This window comes from Melozone crissalis, unplaced genomic scaffold (genome assembly GCF_028551555.1).
Source record: "Melozone crissalis strain CALT ecotype California unplaced genomic scaffold, PUWL_Pcris_2 ptg000002l_1, whole genome shotgun sequence".
In the NCBI taxonomy this organism is placed as follows: domain Eukaryota; kingdom Metazoa; phylum Chordata; class Aves; order Passeriformes; family Passerellidae; genus Melozone; species Melozone crissalis.
The window spans coordinates 6,162,496-6,184,797 of NW_026535780.1; the positions used below are offsets into that span (position 1 = coordinate 6,162,496).

The following is a 22,302-nucleotide window of genomic DNA, read 5'->3' on the forward strand; positions in this document are numbered from 1 at the left end:
TTTAGAACAGGTATTTTCACTTTAAAAGTTGAGCTAAAAGGCTTAAATGGATACCAGTTCCACAAGTCAGTAACTTTTGAGAAAATACATTTAAAGTATCACTTTGGGGAAAAACAGACCATTTCTTCCTAACTTCTGAGATTTACCCAGTATTTAAGTGTAGATCTATGGGCAATTTTTAAAATGGTAGCATGTCAAAATGGAAATAATTATTCCCTACAGTTTTGATCCATCTCATGGAAAGCCATCATGATTCCATTTACCACCCATGGAAGCTATTTTTTCCATTAATTCAGAACACCCAAGTTCAGCAAACTGTCAAAGCAAAATCAGATTCTGAGACAAAACTACTTCACAATGCGTATTCATTAAATGTATGGGAGGGGTAACACGTTCCTGCCTCACAAGTACACAACAAAGCTCTAAAACACCTTCCACATGTGATGGCTCTTCATAGCAGAGCTGGGACAGATCCAGAGTCCCTCCACAACAGCATCAGGACCTTCCTTGAGTGGCTAGCTCATTTTGTGTGCCTTTAAGTCTGTGCAAGTTTGAAGATTTTCAAGCATGAAACACAACAGAAATACAGGTTTAAGCATCACATTCTCACGCACAACCCAGAGTCAGTTGAGGAATTCACCAGCTCAAAGAGCAAGTCACTCTAACCTCAGAGCCCTGAGCTAACAAGATCTCATTCCACTACCTGCAGTTTCAACACCCAGCATGCACATGGACTCCTTTCTACAGGTAATTTGATTTTGAAATCAGTTCTACCTCAAAAAGTTGGTTCTTTTCCTATAAGGCTGCACAAAAGCCCAACCTGGCTAATCCTTCCTTATAGTAGATGTGCCAGTTATAACAGGACTGCAGACAGCATTACCAAAGCTTATTCAAGCTTCCCCTAAATACCTCAGATTAATTTCTGTATCACAGCTCTTCAGGCCTCTTGGAGGCACCTGCAGAGTTGAACCAAACCAAAAACTCTAAGACCCTGCACAACCATATTTTGAAAAGATGTGACTAGGCCTGCAATCAATAGAGGAGTTTCCACAAGGTTTTGTCTTACCAGGTAAGACCAGCTATCTGTCACCATATCAAGACACAGTAAATCAGGGACTAATTTTACAGGAGTCTGTAAATAACACAAGGAAATTTATTCAAATAGTAATTCAGCATCAAGGAGAAACTGAACATAACTCCTGGGACTAATCATCTTGAGTTATTTCATAGCACAGACAATTCAGGTTGTCTTGGTTATTCCATCTCCTTCTATTAAGGCCCAGGTATGAAAAAAACCCATTTAGACCAACTATCTGTAGCATAAGATTAAGCATGTTAACTAACACTGCCAAGGGTTGAGTAAGACAAAGGTTCCCAGCTAAAGTATTTAATTACAGAGCATCACAGAAAGAACCAAGAGCTCTTAGGCAGGAGGCCAATCAACCACATCACCGGGAACACTCAACTATTTGTGCACTAAGCAAAAGACCAAAAACTCATAATTTTTCAGGGGGAGCAAAGATGCCCAAAAAAGTGCAATATACACTTTTGAATGTGAGGTCTACCAGTTTCTTTTCCAACAGAAACCCAGCTGCTCTGCACTTTAGTTGAAGAGCTTCGGCTGCACTTAACCTGTCACCTTGCAGGGCTGTCAGAGGTAATTGCACAGGACCCAGCCATGGGCTCATGAGAATGGATGTGACAGGACAGGAAATGTGAGCAGGCATTACCATGCCAGGCTGATCTGATCAGAGCCTGCACTGCCTGACCTGTGCTGAGGCTATTATGATTTATTCAAGGAATCAGAGTTACAGAAAAGTTTTAAAGAAGGAAAAGGCAATGTAATATACATTTCAGGTCTAGCAAGTTGTCTTGCTTGGGGGCAGGGCACTGATGGGTTGTTTTGATTCACAGACGTCTTTTATAACAAAAAATTATGATACGATTAATTAAATATCAATATAAACAAACAGCAGAGGCATCTTTCTTTCCCAGAGTTATCCCTGGCAAATGTAAACCAAGGAATAATTATCTACCAACCCTGCCAAAGGAGTTTACCAGTTTTGTCACGCACAGCTTGTCCTTAGTGAAGCCACCTTGGCTGTCACCAATCAGCCAACATGGATAAATATCCAACACATGCACTCTACATAGAGTTCAGGGCAACCAGGATGATTGGAACCCCATATCCATCACACAAATCTTGACAAAGCATCTCTAACTTCTGATCCCTCCTCTGAACACATAAAATAGAAATAGGATTAGCACTTCAAAAGTTTATGGATGCAAAAAGATTTTGTTCTCCCATGTTCAGGCATCTAAAACTCATGTCACTTACTGCAGACTACAGTATACCAGAATAAGATTCTTAGTTTGCCATGTTATGTCATTTCATACAATGTATCATAATTTATTCAATCTCAAAAATAAAACCACAAGTCTGGTTCTAATACCAAGTGACAGCAAATTGCAGTGACTTGCTGTGGTTTAGGGCAGGTGCTTTTCAGAGGTATCAGGAGTACCTATCATAATTCTGAACTGATACTCCCTATACAGCGAGAAATTTTAGTTCATTTTGACTCTACAGAATCTTTAATGAGTAACCTTCATCAAATATCCATTTACATGCAATAAAATGGAAATTTCTGAGAGAAGTTGAACTCCCAAATATTGGGGTAAAATTATTCTTAAATATTAAGTATCTAGGATTTTATTCACTCAGGCAGAAGACAGATTTATGTGAATAGAGATATTTTCCTTTCTGTGGAGCAGTCCTAGTAGAGATGCAGGAACTCACATGACATGTCTGTTCTGCACAGCTGCTTTATTTTGCACCTCTGGACCTGCCTGGATATAAGTTCAGGGTTCTTTCCATAGCACACAGCAGGCTTTATTCCAGCTCAGTGTCTTTATGGGTCAGAATCAAACAGCAGAGCATCTCTAGCCATTCAAAATATGGCAAAGGTTTTCCTACTAGCTATCCTAAATAATGTCTGTGTTTAGTCCTATAAGGAAAGTTGACACTAGATAAAGAAGCAGAAGTATCTTTCAGCAGGCAGTGTTTCCCTTTTTAATGGCCAGTTTGCCTCTCTTGCCCCTGAGCTCAAGTATCTACATTCAACATTTAGAAGAAAAACATCCTGTTTGCAAACACTGACCATGGAATAAGGGGTTCATGTATTTCACCTTCCCATCCTCATGTTTTTGCATGCTTGTATATAGCTCTACTTAGCCATAAATATGACTTTAGTCAGAGTTCCAAAGAGGTGCCCACATGATGTGCAGCCTTGCACTCACTCAAAAAATATTTAATGAAATTTTGAACAGCAGGAAAGAAATCCCTGCAAGTTATCCTGCACAGGCCTGTGAGAAAAACACTGATACTGTGCAGAAAAAAACCCAAACAATTAAAAGGTTTTCCTAAACAGAAGGGAGGAATGGTGACTTTTTTCCCCTCCATGAACAGATAGTCTTGAAATTTCTAGTAGGAAGAAAAAGCCATTTCAAACAAATTTTAAAAAATGCTAATCTGATTGTCATAACATTAACCTTAAAATTCTAAGCAGCACCAAAATAATAAAGTTCCACAGCCTACTGAATGTTGCACAAATGCTTCCAGGCAGCAATATTTTAGTGCAGGATAATACTTGGCAGTAAAGAAGTGTTAAGAATTCATGGAGGGCAAAGATATTAATGCAGCAGTCTCTACCCCTCCAGAACAGACTGCATAATTTAGCAGTCAAGCTATAATTCATTCAAGAATAACAATGGCTGAAACTTAAGAGGATGAGAAGAAAATTTTCACAATTAGTTCCTTAATGGTGCATTTTAAGCTGCACTTCCAGCTACAATAAGAAAGTTTCAAAGTCTGGCATCAGATTCAACTTCAAAACTTGTTTTTCCTCTTGATATTCAGAAGAAGAGGATCCTGCTATCCCAAAAACATGGCTCAATTATTGCTCTCAACATACTATTTTATGTGACCACCACCCCTTTCCTGCACATTTATTCCAACAAATGAAGAATGTAGGAGCTCTAAGGTAGAATCACTTCTACCTTAGTAGAAGTAAGGTAATAGTTTCAAATGTTACATTAAAGAATAGTTAAGATACTAGTGAAATATCTTTTATAAGAACTAATATTTATCAAATATGAAAACTGGGCTTACCTTAGGGAATTGTTTTACTGGAATCAGAACTTTTTGTCCCAACTTCATATTCTTATTGATGACTACATCAATATACTTTTCTTCTTCCTTTCCTTCCCCTTTTTGGAATTTTTCAATTTCTGTTAAAGAAAAAAGTTATTTTTTTAGTTTAATGCAACAATTTAGTTTAATGCAACAAAGCCAAGAATCTTCATATTCAGTATAAATACATTTCAAAGCTAATACTGTAGGGCATACTTATGACATATTGTGCAATCAATACATGTAATTGGTTATACAAGGCCAACAGGATAAAGCATGTTTCCCTTTTTTGTATATTCATGTTTATACCAGCACCTTGAATTAGCATTGCAAATACTGTAGTCATTTAACACTTAGGATACATTTTTTATATGGCTCAATTAGTGAAAACTATTCCTAGATACCTTTGAGCATGTATAAATTAAAAAACATAGCATAGTTTAATATTCAACAATTTTGTTCCTCTTCTATAAAGAATCAGTTTTAATGGCGGCTTTCTACAGTGGACTGAGGAACAAATGTCAAATTAATCTTTTAGAATTTCAGAAATGTAATTGAGGCACATAGATCATACCCAAAAATCCGAGATTAGTGTTATACCAACAATGACATTATTAGGAATGGGATTTACAAGTTCAAACCCTGGCTTGCATGACTCAATTCATTCCAGAGGCACACACAAAACTGACTCTTGATTATACTTTTCTCCAAATATTGACTCTCCAGTGTGCTAATGAAAAGCTGCAGATTTCATTTCATTAGAGAGGATTCATGAGGAGCACACAGGGAGATGAAGTGAAGCAGTTCTGCTGGGTTGGGTCCATCATGCTGCAGCATTAAAGATGTTAGCACACACCAAAACCCAACCCATTTCACAAGTGCCAGAGAAGCTCTGCTGTGGGAATCTAGCACTTGTCCTCCACAAGCATCTCCACAGTTCATCTGTTACAACAAGAAACACCCTTCTACTCTACTGGACCACTAGAAATTAAGGACATTCATCAAGACCCTGCAGTTTCTCTAATGGGAATGTGATATTAGGCTGAGAGGAGACTAATGAAAACCTGAACACAAAGAATCCAATCAAAAATATAGGAGAAACCAGCCTTTAGTACACCTTCAAAGACAGTCTGGTTTGAAATTAGGTCCAATGAAAAGCAGAACAAACCAACAAATTTCTAACTGTGGAAAAAATCCATGCATTATTAGCAGATTTGTTTTATAATACCAGTCCATTTCAATTTACCACTACAGAATTAAGATGCCAACGTCTTTTCTAATAACTGAGACTTATCTTCCATGCAAGCTCTAACTTCACTAACACAAAACAGGAAATAAACAATTTATCCAAGTTACTGTTCAGTCCTGAAAACTAAGGAAGTCAAGCCAGCCTCAGACTATCTGAAGGCTTCTTGAAGGAAAAGAATTCCCCAGCTGTACTTTTAAAACTTCTTGTCAAGTCTCTATGAAGTTTTGATTCCTATGGATTGTAACAATGTAAAAATTCTGGAGAAGCCCTATCAAAGCAACCTTACTCCAGCATGTCCTTTGTTACATCATGCTCAATAAAAAAAAAGTCTCCAGCACCATTATCCCACCAGCTAACAACTACTGAAGAATATTCAATATTCAAGAATATTTCAATATTCCAAATTTAGGTAAAAATGGAAATTTGGAAATGCCACATTACCGAATAGGGAATTATGGGCAATTAAACAAATATAAAGTTACATCAATTTCATTTGGAACTCATTTCCAGGTGAAATTAAGACTAAAAATTTTATAGTGTGATTGATTAGTGTTTCAGGAATCAGGTGACTGGTACCATTTAGAAGTCAAAGTTTCAAAAGATCAGATTCAGATGTAAAACCATAATACTGTCACAGCATTCAAATGCAGATATACCTGTAACACTGCTCTTTCCTCATATAACAAGGGCAGCAGTGACAAAGCTCTTTGATTTCTCTTGAAAAACAAGATTAGGTACTTAGAGGCTTTTATGTTACACAAGTAGAAACACAACACTAAATTTTAAGGCTGCTGTTGGTATTACTCTGTTAGTATAAACATTCAAAGCTTAAAACTGACCAGAAATTTGTTAATCTTTAGAAATATTTTACACCATGAAATGCTGATTATTAAAACTGCAATAAAAATACATCCATTTGTAATGATTGAGGCAAATGCAGTTGCAACAAAACTTGATATGATTTGATTTAATATTGATTTTAAATGTTAGGATTAAAGTTTTTCTAAGTCAGAAAAGCACAGGTAAACTCCACCAAATATTAAATTAAATAAATGCATTTTGCTGCTTTTTTTTTTTTTTTTTTTTTTTTTTGTGACAGAGAAATGCACCAAGACCTCCCAGGCAGTTCAACTGATCCCAGCCTGATGTAAGACACTTACGAGTTTTCAGTCACTGTAATCACTGTTACAGTAAAGGACTTTTTCCTGAAGAATCTAAACTTACAAAATAAAAGTACCTTCAGCATCAAAGCCCACCAAATTTTTATTAACTGGTAATGCTAAAAATTTGTTTTCTCATGTTGAGTCATATGCTGTTATCCCCAAATGCACAGCATGGCATACACTGCAATCCCCCTGCCCACCTGAAAGTGAGAATCACAACTTTATGAATCAGCAGTGGCTTAAGGAACTTCCTAGAAATTGCCAAAAAATATTACACCTGGAAATGAGCTGTTTCAGACACCTCAGATGCACTTAAAATGCAGTTGAAGAGTTAAGCACAGAGTTCTACCTCAGTAACATTCTTCAGCTGAGCCAGCTGCATAAATCGCTTAAGAGATCAATACAGTGCTAATTGTATTTCCTAAATACTTGAGCTCAGAAAAGTTATTTGAATTGGTTTTTGAAGGACTTGGTTGCAACAATGTGATTAATGCTAAATATGTTCATAATATGGGACTACTTTGAGCTGATAAAAAACATAAAAAGACCATTCTCTTCTTGCTCTGGTAGATACTGAACTTCAAGTCACTAAAGTAATTATTAAAAGAAACACATTACTTACTCCAAAAATCAGTTTTCCTAAGCCAAGTATCTACACACTTTATTGACCATTTTAAGCAAAAACCCTTTATTCTTTTACTTGTACTGTTTAAACAACTTCTTTTTTGCTTGAAGAAGTGACTGAAACCCATTAAGAGGCTGCAAATCAGCTCTCAGCAAAAGGGATCACAATTTTCCCTGTTTGTTTTAAAGACAAATTACTTTACTAACAAACAGCTATAGCCCATTGCCAAAGCAGTACAAAGTAAGATTAAGTAATTTTTTCCTGCTATGGTCTAATGTTAATCAAACTGATTTAAGACTTTCTTCCTCTTCATTGCTGTTGTAAAAGACTTTGTTTTATATGAACAAAGTCCAGTCCACTGATCACATTTTATCTCAGATTTTACTGTTTTTTATTTCTTTGCACTTCAAATCTAAGATGAACAGGAAATACAGCTAAACATTGGAATTTTACCCATATCTGCACAGCTCTTGAAATATCATTCACATACATCAAGCTTTAGATAATTAGGGGAAAATCATGCCAGATCACACAGGAAATCCAATCAGATTGTCAAGGTCAAATGGATAGGAAGATTTGCCTTTTCTTAATCCTTAGATTACGTTCTGCATTGCTTTGCTATATGAAGCAATGCCATTTCCTAGATCACAAGAAGTAAATAAACATGTGATTAAAGCTTCCCATAATGCCAGAGATTAAAATCTCATGTTCTCAGACCAAGGATGCAGCTAATGCAACAGGAATTTAACTGCATGCAGTAACAACTGCATGGATGGATTTTTTTCTTTAGATTCAATCATAGCAGAGATCTAAGCAATGATTAGTCCTCATTTAATTCACCAAACAACAGTGGTAAATACATCAGATAATGATGAAGTAGAATTGTTTCATATTATTCTTCAATTAGAATTAATCTTCCTGGGGCAGAAGTACAATCCAGGATTCCAGCTCCCTCAGCTAAGCCAATATAAATACTTGTATTTAATGCTGAGCAAAGTGATGCCCTATTTGTCTGTAGTAAATCAATATAATAGATGTAAGAACTAATGTCAACCTCAAAGTAAACAGAAATGTTTACTGCATTTGTCCTTAAGGCAATATTTCCTTTACACAAGATCAGGAGAAACAGGAACCAGGTCAATTTGCCTGCAAATCCTTAAGAAACTTTCTACTTTAATTCCTGACATTCAGATGTCTTATCAAGCACACCATTATATCCAAATATATCTGCTTTGGATGGAAGAAAATGTGAAAAATGCAAGGCTCATTCAAGGTTATCCACATGATCACAGCTTAAGAGAACAGGGCATTGATGGAACTGCACTGCAATTGCACTAGAAATAGTTTCCACGTTCATTTTGAAAGTGAAAATATTCTAAGAATTACATTATCCTTTAAAAATACTCCTAAATCAAGTGGGTTTGCAAATTACTAACATCATACAATAGAAGCAATAGATTTTGCTTTATTTGGGCAATTTTATTGCCTTGTATCTAAGAAAAGGAAACATCAAAATTTAGACTGACTCAATCAAGCATGTTGTACAACTACTGAAGCATAGCCCAACAGCAATATATTTCTCAGTGAATTCTCACAGCTTCACAGTTGACTTAGAAAAGTCACACCCTCCTCAATTCAGAAAGCTCTTAAGTCAAACTGAAGGCTAAGTATCTTTACATATTTCCCCTGTCCTTTTAGCTCTTGAAAGCTCACTGCTTTTGCCCATTGATGGAGACAGAACACTGAGCTCGAGGGCCATTTCCCCTGGCAGCATGATTCCTTTTGCTTTCACATCAGAAACAAATCAAAGTGATGGCACCACAAAAAACAGACCTTAACTTAGTAGTTTGCATTTTATGAAGACCCCTTTAAAAAACACAGTCAAGCTTTGGTAAGAGACAAGCTCCCAGAGGAAAAGGGGACTACAAGTCAGTTGTAGGGGAATTTCAGAGAAAAAAAAAATCCTTAATGGACAAAAAACTGACAATATCAGCATTCCATACGGTTTATTTGGAAATTTTCACTGTGGCAAACCCCATCATTTATCCAAGAAGACATATTTTAAGAATACTTATTCATACAAAAGAATAAAATGAAAACTTTCCCAATGAAGCCAAGTCATAGAAATCTGCTGTGCTGGATGCTGACTAATTGCCCACAGAGACTAATTGCCTTCCAGGAGTTCTGTAAATCCAAAGTACACAAGATGGTGAACCCAATTACAATTCTAAGTTTGATTAAATTGATGATATCTTAATCTCATTATTGTTGTAGTAAAATGGTCTTGATTGTGCTTTAGATTACATATCTTTTACCCTGGACTTCTTTATTCCCTGTCCTAGTAGAGGATGATTCAAAGTTCTTTGAATCAGCACCTCTCCAACCAATATTTCTCATCTTTTGAGCTGAAAACAGCACTGCACAGCACCAACTTGAACCAGAATCACCACACCAAGGCTTTAATACATTCCAAAAAGCTTGCTGAAATAAACCTCACAGACTTCCTTACAACAGCCTCTAAGAGACCCACTGCTCATTCCCTGTCCTCTTGACCAGCATGAAGCTGCACAACCTTCCCAATTTCTGCACTAAACAGAAGATGCAACTTTAGCCTCCTACTTTTGAGTATCTCAAAACATGTCTAGTATAGTTCAGTTTGCTTCAAAGCAGTTTCTCTGTGTAGACACACAAAAAATGCAGAATTTCCCAATTTCAACTGTATATGGCATCCCAATACCCCAGAAAAACAATGTCTAGTTGCTGATATGAGTAAATGCTTAGACAAATATCCCTTTTTCTACTCTCTGTTTCCAAAGTAAATACTAATTAGTGTGTCTTCATAAAAAAAATTAAAAAAGGGAAAACTAGGGAAAGAGGGAAAACCGAACAAAAATAGCTTCAAAATATTTAAAATAAGGAAACTAATATATGTGGAATGGCAACATTTAAACTCATCCTGAATGGGTCTAAAACACAAATAAAAAATGCAACAGGGTTTTCAATTTTTAATGCTGTTTTTCTATTAATGTACCCACCCCCATTCCTTTAAGAGCCTCAGAAAATTCATATTCTCCTCAGCCAACATTTTAATCCTTTAAAAAGTCCTTTCAAAAACTGCAAGTTTTGCATCCATAATAGGTCCTAATTCTGAACTGGCAGAGAAAGTAATGCATTATGAGTGTGAATTGTGCATAAAAAAAAACCACACTAATTTGTTTCAACTAATGCTCATTATTACAATAGTTGAATTCCAAATAACTGTCTTTCATATGCCATCTTAATTTTGTAAAAGCAACTGACAATTAATCTAATTTCAATTTACAATAAAATAAGCAGTTCATGCCAGAATGATGTCTACAGCATTCAGAATCCTCAAATTAATAATCATATCCCTGTTGAAGGATTCAAACCAATCTTTATTTAAATTGCATTCACAGGCATTATAAGTTCTATTTTACAGTCTAGGTACTACTATCTGCACTGATCTGAAAATACATTTCAGTCACCAATATGACAAATATTTTGAATGTGCTTTTTTATTTAAGCAATTCAAATCTAAATGAACATCTATTACCTTCACATCAAAAATGACTCCACTAAAATCTGTTTGAGCTGATTAATATTAGCAGTAAGGGAGGAAGTACCACAGTAGGAACTGTCAAAATCATGTATAAGGTATTAACAGATGTTTAATCAATCTTGCTCAGGAAGAAAATAAGATGCAGATGTAGACATCAGTCTCATATCCTCAACCTACTCCACTGAAAATTATTTATCTCATTGTGAAGATAACTTGTAACAAAATGTTAAAATCTATGATTTACCCACTGTACCTACTGTACATTTGCCTACTGCAGATCTTTCTTTAAGCATGAATATTTCTAAATTAGCAAAGTCAGGCAATCACTAACTAGAAAAAGTCAACTCATTTGTTCTGAAACTTAAAAATAAAATCCAATGTACAGAGCATCTTAGCACTACTTGGTGCATAGGACTCAGGCAAAATGAAATTATATTCTGTATCAAGAGTCCTTACAAGCAGCTGTTTCACCTTTTTCATTCCAGTATATGAACACAGCCAGGTAGCTCTTACACAAGATTTCACTTGACATTTTGGTGAGACATCAAGAAGGGCCTATAATCTTCCTTCCTCATCATGTAGATAGCACTGCAGAGCACTACAAACTTTCTGTGACTCCTCTGACAACTTTCACAAGAAAAGGTGTAAATCAGATCTCAGCTGAAGAATGGACACAACCTGCAGCTCTCCATATGCAAATATCACATTTTAAACTATTGCCAAGGTGAGGCAGTAGCCATAGCACATCCAGTTGTTGACCCTTAAAATAAATAGACTTGAGCACTATTAAAACCACACTTTAAGGCACTGGCAAAGTCTACAGTCTAAGAATCTGCCAGCAGATTGAAACAAACCATATTTAATACTAGAAGGTAGCTATGCTAACAAAACACATCCCTGTGTTTTGTATAACTGATACTTGCATAAATAAGTGTACAGCTGTTTACTTAGCATTATGCAAGATTTATGTAGCCATAGCCATCAGCAAGACCAAGAAGTGTTATCTTCTACTTCTCTAAAAATCATTTTTAGGCAACTAGAGCTTTACCAGAGCCTCCATCCCAATGGCAGAAGGCCAGGATAGAGCCTCACACTCTGGCAATCCTTAATTCAGGAATGTTTTATATCCCACTGATAAATATCAATAAAACCCAACTTACAGCTTCTGTAAGTCACAATTCACTTGAAACCATCACTACAGCAGAAGTTTCAGGAAACATGCCCAAATACTGAGGGATCTGGCTGATGCCATCAACAGGCCACTGTTTGGTAAGGTGATGGTCATCAGGGAATGTCACCGATAACTGAGGCAAAGCAGTCCTGTCTTCAGGAGCAGGGAGGAGGATCTGGGACACCACAGCAAGGTACGTCTCACATTGATCTCTTGGAAGGTGATGTAGCAAACAGTTCTTGAAAACCATTTCCAAACACAGAAGGTCAAGATGAGAGCAGTTTGCACAAACTTAGAGCAAGGAAGTCACACGCACTAAACAGCACTACGAACAACGTGAGATGAGACAAGAGCTGATGTGTCCACCCCATCTGTAGTAGGGCTGTTGATAAGCTTCCCACACCCCATCCTCATGTGGACTGATGAGGCACAGGACAGAGACATGAGGCAGACTGAAAAGTGCAAACTGACCTGCCTGGCTCAAAGGACTCTGTCAGGGGCACCACTACCAGGCCAGACATCAGTGGTGAGCTCTGAGGGTCAATGAAATTTAACATCAACATCAGTGACCTGGATGATGCCACAGAGTGCAGTTTCAGCAGCTTTACACAACAGAAAACCAGGAATGATCCAAACACCAGAGGGTTGTGATGACACTCAAGAGTGCCTGGAAAAGCTGGAGGAATGGGCAGCAGTCGTGTGCAGCTCAAAGAAAAGTGCAAACTCCTGTGTCTGTGGAGGAATAACCTCATGCAAGAGAACCCCAAGCCTGGAAACCAAACACCAGAAGCAGCTTTGCAGAAGAGGACCTGAAGTTCAAACAAGATGAGCACCAGCCAGGAAAATGCACTTGCAAAGGCCACCAGCACCTGGGCTGCACCAGAACAGCACTGCCAGCGCTGTGGAAGTGGTGATCCTTCCTCTCATGCATGTTTTAGCAAGATTTCTGCTGTTTTGCTGAAGAGTTCTGAAATAATCTTTTGGCGGAAAGATTTGTTCCATCTTTAGTAATTAAAAAGAAAATACTAGTTTGAATAAATCCTCACCCTAGCCCAAGATTTATTTCTCATGACATACTGGAACATAGAAAGCCATGATTTTTTACCTGAGAGCATGGTAGAAATCAATGTTATTCATTCATCATAGAAATGCTAAAACAGTCCAGAGAAACAGATATGGACAGACCCAGGGTACAGCAGTCCATTGTTTTCCCTCTCCAGTGTCCATGGCTGAAAGTGCACACAGCATGCAGCTCCTCCCACTGCTTCCCAGAATGCAATATTGTCCAAAATGCATTTTTTGTCCAATAAAAACTTGTCACTGTCCATATTTCACACAGAGTTAGGGAAAGGAACAGAGATAAAGCTATTGCAAGTATATCTATTGTGTTTTTAAATTCTTATACTTAATTCAGTGAAATTCAGAGTTAGTACCAGACACTGCTATGACTTAAATTCACACCCACTGATCCTCATAAGCTCTACCAACAAGTATAACCTCAATCTTACTACAGAATTGATAAAAAACATCTATATATTCTGTGGCATTGCAGTGATTGAGTGAACTCAGAAAGTGAAGGCAATCACTGCTTAGAGCCTCTAAAAGATGAACCATTGAAAGCAGTATAGGCTGGAGTAATCTTCCTGTATAATCTCTTGTTTCAACCTACTGTTCATAATTTTTTTATTTTGCTGATTTTCACACAAGCTTTCTGCTCCTTTGATGTAAATTTCTCAGAATCCTGAGAAATTCCACATCTGAAACTTTGTTTACTAAAGCACAAACTATTCATGTGCAAGTAAACTGTGAAAAAGTAATCTTGTATAGAAAGATCACAAAACCACAAAAACAGGTGTATGCCATGGTTCATAAAATAGATGAGCTGTGTATTTTACTCTGCAAAACAACAACAAAAAAATCACAATTTTTAAAAATGCTTTCATAATATTTATGAAAAAGGTTAACAGCCAAAAAGCATCCTAAAGAATTTGTGCATTTTTACCCACAGATGTAAGAAACAAACCTATGGACTGTAGTTGACACATGTGAAAGAGAAGGGGCTAATTCCAACACACCATCCTGGATTAGGTTAACACAACCCTAATCCTCCAACCTCAAAGCCAGGTTAGATGGGCTTTAAACAAGCTGGTCCTTGTTTGTGGAAGGTGTCCTTGCCCATGGCAGGGGGGATTGGAACCAGATGACCTTTAAGGTCCTTCTAACCCAAACCATTTCATGATTCCTTCAGAAGGCCGTGACTTCCACTGCCAGCAGATAAAAGAGGTAAAGAACCACTTTTGACAAAATTATTGTAGACAGTACTTTTATTTTTTGTCACCCATTACAGTCCTGGGCTGCAGTAATGTAACTTGGCAGGAAAAAGCAGCTTGCACATCTACTGTCCTATGGGAAAGTGCAGCTTAAAGAAATTTGCGTGGTAATTTTTTGTATGAGCTTCAACATAGATTGGATGTTAAAAACTTCAAACATCTAAGTTAAAAATTAACTAGCAGAGGGATAACATTAATTACAATCCCTTCCACGTGCTCAATAGCAGGCAAATCCAAATTATTTTCTGTGTATGAAGACATATTACACAGAATAATGCATATTGCTACCACATTCAATTTTTTCCCAAATATTATGCTACTAAACTTATTTTCATGAAATTAGTAGAACCACTTTGCAGAATTGTAGAACAAGATCAGACTTCCCTAGAAGTGTTATAAAACTTGAAAGCCCATCTTAGAGACTCAATCCAGCTGCAAATCTTAAGGAAAGGACCAAAGATCTTTCAATGGACCAGTCTTTGCAGGAAAGCAGCCACATCTACAGCTTCAGATAAATCTCTGCCTCTGTAGGACCGTGTGCCTGTCCATGCAGCACCTTCCCTGAGGAAGGCAATCTTCCAACTTTCACGGCATCTATGAAGAAAAGGGGTTTTTTTTCTTAAACTAGTATTTCTAGCATTGACCTAACAGTACATTATGCATCTTTCCAAATTTAAGAAAAACTGAAACAAACCATGTTTTATACCTAAAATATCTGAATTAACTACCAACTTATGCCAGTAAGCTTTTGCTGAAACACACCTTACAAAGCTAAAACACACTACAGTTTTAGTAGCACTTATGGTGTGGGTTTACTTGTGGTAAGAAACAGCTCTGACTCAAAATCTTTCTCTAAAGAAATTATCTTCATGTTTACCTTAAATGTAACTAAGCAATTAGTTCTGGTTAAGTTATATTTTGACCTAGTAAATTTGTTTACAAAAAGCATCTTTCTTCAGTAAAAAGTATTTTTAAAGGTCTAAGCTTCTTTCCAACAGACGTGGTTATGGTATAACTGTAAGAATCAGGAAAACTGCATGCTCTGTGCAACTACTCAGCAGTGAAGGCATTGCAAATTCATTTGTCTTAATGGTTTGTTTTGAAGACAGTTTAAAATCAAATGTTTATATAGAAATCTAAAATGTGATGCCTGAGTTTTACTGCAGCCAAATTATGTCACACAATTATTTGATAAATCAACTTCAGACACGTTACTGTTTTGGTTTTCATCCAGCTAATTTCAAAATGCAAACTTTCACTGAACACTTTTTCCCAGTGATGAGCACGTGGGTTCTTAGGGGAGCAATTCCTATATTCAATAGTTTAAATACCATATTTCAGTACATTTCTACAGATTATACACTGAAAATCAACTACTACAAAATGTCACAGGCACAAAACAGCTGACACCTTTAAGTGCAGTAGAACAATTCACAGCCAGGGAAGTTCACCTACAATCAAGGTGAGACAGCAGAAACAAAACCAGTCATATTTTTAACAGTCATGCTGGGAACCTGCAGAAGCTCCTTCTAACCAGACACCTGCCCTGCCTGTCCCCCACCTGCCTTCACAGCCCCATATATTCAAGTTTCTGCTCCTTCATCACTTCTGTCTGCCAAGAAACAATAAGAAAAGTGCCAACGCAAACTACCTGAGGTGCCATTACTTCTTGATTCAGTGATGCTTAAATTGCTTTTATATGGGAAAGAAAATGTTGATGCTCCATTTTCCGAAAGTACAGAATGAAGTTATTTTCTAGATGTGGCAGAGGACAAAGAGAACGAATTTTAAGAAAATACAACTGTTTAAGAAATTTGGAGTACCTAAAAGACGAAGAACAGCTGAGACAGCAATAACCAATTCATGGGTAGACTTCTATTGCTCCTTGCTACTTGAGAGAAACAAAGAAAAAAGAGCATTTGGGAAGAAATTCAAACAGTTGCAATGGGTACTTGTTCACACCTGGTTTTCCTAGAGAAAAGGTCATGTGTTACTAAGTCTCAAATCTCACTTCCCCCTTGACCTTAGAGCAAGTGCAGGAATGCCATGTCCAGTCAAATACAGAATAAGCACCTAAAGAGGCTGGAATGTGTTATTTTGCATACACCCAAGAAATAAAGGTGCTTCACTGAACTCAAAAATCTGACTGTCCACTCTGAAAAGAACATTTAACCACAGGGAATAGAAACTCTTCCTTGTGCCAACAGGAGAGAAAAACTCACAAATCCCTCTACCAAATCTGACATGTTGGTTTAAAGACTCAATCATCAGTGTGTCACAGAGTCAGAAAATACCGGAAATGCTACCATGAATTTTCATAGATCATAAATGGAACTAAATTCCCAGAGCTGCTCTTTTTGCAGGATCCCTTTCTAAAGCAAGACACAACTAATTTAATAGATTACTACTCATACTTGCTCTAACTGTAACTTTAAAAATACGAACATTACACTAAATTATCAGAAAGAGCTGGAAATGAAGGAAAGCTTTTATCACTAAATTCATACAGCTTTTACTTTATCCTTGCATAATAACCATGTATTGGCAATACACCTTAACAAGAAGCATGAGATTAACTATGTAGCTGGCCAGGAATATCTATTCTGTTTAATCTATTTTTCTGAAGGGGCCATCTGCTCTTATTTCTTCATTTTGTGGCTTAAATTGAAATTACATTCACTATTCTGTTAGGATTTCAATTAGGTACATGTAAAATTTCTCCCATGTCAGGATGGCTGTTTTGAGGATGAAGTACTGTAAGGGGAAAAGGTGTTATTACAAAAAGTTGATTGACTATTATTGATACAGCTTAAACAGCTGATTAGTCATCAATAAAATGAAAGAAAAATAATGCTAACATTTGTTTTATTACAGCACAGCTTGACATCCATTACTAACAGTATGCACAGCCATGTTTAAGGTACCAAACCTGAATAAAGGAACTACATTTGCTTTCTGCATTCCCTCCACTCAGCCCTTTTCCAATGACTCTGCAGAAAAGCTTCAAATCTCAGCTTTGATAGCAGCAATGAAACCTTTCCAAATGAGAAGCCAAAAAATACCTCATACAGATGCTGACAAGACATACCTATGGGATTAGCATCATTTGCACAGACTTAGAAATAATGAAGTCACAGCCAAAACACTTACTGAAATACAAGCTACAGCATTGAGCTCCAGCCAGTTACTACTACTCCAGTGCAATAATACAAAGTTCAGCAAAATAGTCTGAAAGAACGGTAAAGAATTAAACCTACAGTTTTACCTTGTACTTCATCCAAATGGGAGAAAAAGTACTTTTGATTTAGTTATTTCCTATCCATTTTACTGCTTTCCCCAGAAAAAATGACCAAGCAGGAGGCTATCCAGCAAGTTGAGTACTTTAGCTATTGCCTAGAGTAACTAAATAAATACTCAGCATCAGCCTCATGCAAGGCATCACAGCAAGCAGCCTCCTAGCCCAGGCAGTCGTTGGAAGCTTTGGTCATTGCTTTGAACACAGGAACAGAAATAAGGGATTGGTACCTTCAGGACCTACAACCTACTCAGAGGCAGAAAATACATTAAGTTAGCACAATGCTCACCAGTGAAGTCTAAACTATAACCAAAAAGTTCAGAAAGCAAATCGCATCCATTTTCCACTATCAGGGCATTAATCTAAAGGATAATTCACTTCCAGTTCTTAATAGACCTGATCCCACAGCCAGCTACTTGCCACTTATGTGGCAATGAAATACACACCAGCGTTTTTAATTAATGTTATACTGAACTATGTGAACTATTACTTAGGGTTTCAAACAAGGCCTATTATTTCAGAGCTCCAAACTATATAAGTGCATCTATAAATAAATAATTTATAAATACCATTATGGTAATTTCCCCGTACTCTCCATTTAATCAGCTGATAAAAAAGGAATATTCTAAGAACTTCAAATTCAGAAGTCTGGGAAAGTTCCTTCTAAAATTTTATTCAAGATTTTTCAAATTGAATGACAGCAGTCTTCACAGTTAAGCATACATGAAGAAAACAACACAGGTCAAAGCTACCAGGTCATAGAAGGGTTTAGGGTGGAAGTGACCTTAAATATCATCTAGTTCCATACCCCCTGCCATGGGCAGGAATGCCTTCCCCTAGACCAGGCCGCTCAGAGCCCCATCCAACCTGACCTGGAACACTGCAAGGGATGGGGCTTCCACAGCTTCTCTGGGCAACCTGTGCCAGTGCCTCAGCACACAGAGAAGAATTTCCTCCTAATATATAATCCAAATTTCTCCTTCTTCAGTTTAAAACCATCCCCATGTATGATATGGTGTCATCCTCAAAGATGTGGCTAGTAGGGTTAGGAGAAGGGCTCAGGTGTTTAGTTAGGATGTGTTTGGGCTTTTGACGATTTGGTCTTTTGAGTAGAACCCCGCTAGAAGTGGTGCTCCTATTAGGGTGAGGTTGCCAATGGTAAGGCATGCAGTGGTTGTGGGTAGTATTTTTTGGGGCCCTCCTATTTTTCAGATATCTTGTTCGCCACTTAGGCTGTGAATGATGGAGCCTGAGCATAGGAAGAGCATGGCTTTAAAGAATGCATGGGTTGAGATGGGGGGCAGAAAAGATGAGGGGCAGAAGGAAGTGGTGAACATCTGGAGTGGGAGGAATAAGGAAGGGGGAGGATTTTCCAGGTGGAAGCGTTGGTCTCCTGGAGCCACAGTTAGGTGTGATGGAATCCTGTGTTCCTGGAGATGGCTGAACACCTGCCAGCTCATGGGAAGTGGAGAATGGATTCCTTGTTTTCATCTGCTTGCGTGTGCAGCCTGTACCTTGCCTATCCAAGTATCCTCTCTTCACCCAGAGTTTTGTAGCTTTTACTCTTCCGATTCCCGCCCCCATTCCCTCGCGGGGGCTGGGGTTACAGCAGGACAGGGACACACCTGCGCCTTGGGGACAGACAGGACACATCTGGCTGTGGGAGCTGCTGCCACAGGCCAACGCCGATGGCACCGGCACCGCCTGGCCCCGACCCCGTTCTCCCGAGGGGCTGGCACCCGATCCCAATCCCGCCTCTCCCAGGGATCACACCCGCTCCTACAGCCCCGATCCCCGCTCTCCCGAAGGGTTGATACCCGAGCCCGACTCCCCCGGGGGAATGATACCCAAGCCCGGCCCTCCTGAGGGGCTCACACCCGATCCCGGGAGCCCCAGTCCCGCCTCTCCTGGTAGGCTGATGCCCGACCCCGGGAATTCCGATCCTGCCTCTCCCGGGGGATCACGTCCGATCCCACAGCCCCGACCCCGGCTCTCCCGGGGATCACGCCTGATCCCAACAGCCCCGATGCCGGCTCTCACGGGGGATCAGACCCGTTCGTACAGCCTCGATCCCCGCTCTCCGGAGGGGCGGACACCCGAGCCCAGCTCCCCCAGGGGGATGACACCCGATCCCGGGAGCCCCAGTCCCGCCTCTCCCGCTCCGGGAGTTCTGATCCTGCCTCTCACGGGGGATCACATCCGATTCCACAGCCCCGACCACGGCTCTCCCGAGAATCAGACCCGTTTGTACAGCCCAGATCCCTGCTCTCCTGGGAATCAGACCCGATCCCGACTTTCCCGGGGGATCAGACCCATTTGTACAGCCCCAATCCCGGCTCTTCCAGGGATCACACCCGTTCCTACAGCCCAGATCCCGGCTCTCTCGGGGATCACAGCCGATCCCACAGCCCTGATCCCGGCTCTCCTGGGGATCACAGCCGATCCCACAGCCCCGATCCCGGCTCTCTGGAGGGGCTGGCACCCGAGCCCGGCTCCCCTCGACCCTCCCGGGGGCCTCACACCTGATCCCAATCCCGCCTCTCCCGAGGGATCACACCCGATCCCACAGCCGCGATCCCGGCTCTCCCGAGGGATCACACCCGATCACACCTCTCCCGGCGAATCACACCCAATCCCGGCTCTCCCGAGGATCCCACCCGATCCCACAGCCCCGATCCCGGCTCTCCCGAGTATCACACCCGATCCCACAGCCCCGCAGGGCCGGGCCGCTGTCGCCCCCTCCTGGCACCGCTCCAGAAATAATTCCCGAAACGCTCTAAAACCCTCGCGAAACGGCTCCCCCGAAAATGAAACACACACAATACCGTCTCTAGTAACTAGTGCCCTAATCATAACAGTTGCATGGCAAAGATGCATTCAAAAATCGTTCTGCAAAAGCTGCACCATCAATAGCTCTGCATCACTACATCTAAGGTGTTGCATTAGAATGCTGTAGGAAAACCCAGTGTGGAATGCTTCCGCTCTTTCCAAAGTGTGGTCATATTAATAGTTCATAATCGCCCAAGACCCTAAAATTAACAGATCATATAAAGCTGGAAAAATTCTTCAGAGGTCATTAATCCTCTCTCATGGTTTAGCCCCAGTTGGCAGCTAAGCCCCACATAGGTGCTCCCTTCCCCCCAAGAGGATGTGGGAGAAAATTGCAAGGGTAAAATTAATAGACTTTGTGGGTCGAGATAAAGACAGTTTAATAGTAGGTAAAGTAAAATCCATGCAGATGAGCAAAGCAAAACAACTCATCCACCCCTCTCCATGGCCAGGCATGTGCTCAGGCATTCCCAGGAAAGGAGGGCTCCATCACATGTAACGGTGACTGGGGAAAACAAACAGCATCACTCCAAACTTCCTCTCTTCCTTCTTCCCCCCAGCTTTATAAGCTGGGCACGATGCCATATGGTCTGGAACATCCCTTGGGTCAGTGGGGTCAGCTGTCCCAGCTGTGTCTTACCGCATTCTTCATTCCCCCCCAGCCTCCTCGCTGGTGGGGTGACGAGCAGAAAAGGCCTTGAATGAGCAGAAAGGGCCTCTGTGCAAGCTCTGCTAAGCAGTAATGAAAACATCCCTGTGTTATCAACACTGTTTTCATCACAAATCCAAAACAACCCCACACTGGCATCTAGAAAAAAAAAAATTTCGCTAGCCAAAACCACCACATCCCTCACAAGCACTTTATGACTACACTTACATCATTCCCAGCATTTGCTTCACATGGTATTAACAGGATTGTGTGAAGACTCAGGGGCCTGCAGAAACAAAAAGGTCTAAAGAACAGATACAGCAAGCCTTAAAAACATGATAAATCTTTCCTTGTATGCTTTTATACAGTAGGCCAATAAAAACCTAATCATTTTTCCAGACCATGGATGCATGGTGTAATAAAAAGGTCAAGGGTATATGATAAGCAAAAAGAATCTTTAAGACTAATCTGCTTAACACAAGACAAATTGGACCACAAGAGCCTTTTGCAGTGTTTAAGATCTATACCAAGGTGCTGCATTTCACCTTGCAGACTATCCAGCCTGGGATATTACTGGGATAACTCTACATAGGGAGCAAGTGTTAACAAGGGCTAAAGGTATCACCGCAGCCCATCTGCTGTGAAACAGCTTAGCTCCTCCAGGCACACCAGGCTTTTAATGGAGAAACTGAACTAATCATTAAGAACAAACACTTTTCCTCTGAGAAACATCTCCAACTACCACAAAGACTTTGGGGAATCCTTTAAAGGAAGGCAGAAAACTGATCTGTGAGCAAGTTTCTTCAAAATTGGGACTTCTTGAGCCTAAAATAATAGGCTGGAAGTAGTCATGAAGCAGTTGGATACTTAATAAAGTGACAAAATGCTCACTGAACTTTCATGGCTCTACAAATGGATCAAGAACATCATATTCAAACTGTGCTTCTATAGCTGAGAAAAATCTGCTTTCCTTCAAGCTCAGGAGGGGAGATGGGGTAGAGTTAAACACCATAAAAGTCAAATAACCAAAGAGACATGAAAACCATAGTGCCTTTCCCTTTAACAGAAGTGAAATTTATCATTTAGCAGCAGCCTGGAGGTGGACAGAGAAGGAAAGGGTGATTTTTTTACTTCACTGCTTTACCCCATGGAGCTGTATCACTGAAGTCAGCATAGAGGGCACCACAACATTTCTGCTTAACAGCAGAACAAAAGCAACAAA

General features: G+C 39.5%; 1 protein-coding gene across 2 annotated transcripts in view; it reads right to left on the reverse strand.

The window, feature by feature from the left end:
• KHDRBS3 (KH RNA binding domain containing, signal transduction associated 3) overlaps positions 1 to 22,302 on the reverse strand; it is a 90,054-nt gene that overhangs the window by 58,805 nt on the left and 8,947 nt on the right. For both annotated transcript variants that reach the window (XM_054283132.1, XM_054282367.1), the window contains exon 2: positions 4,169 to 4,287. In XM_054283132.1, the coding sequence (XP_054139107.1) occupies positions 4,169 to 4,287 (119 nt within the window). The remainder of the gene's footprint in view (positions 1 to 4,168; positions 4,288 to 22,302) is intronic.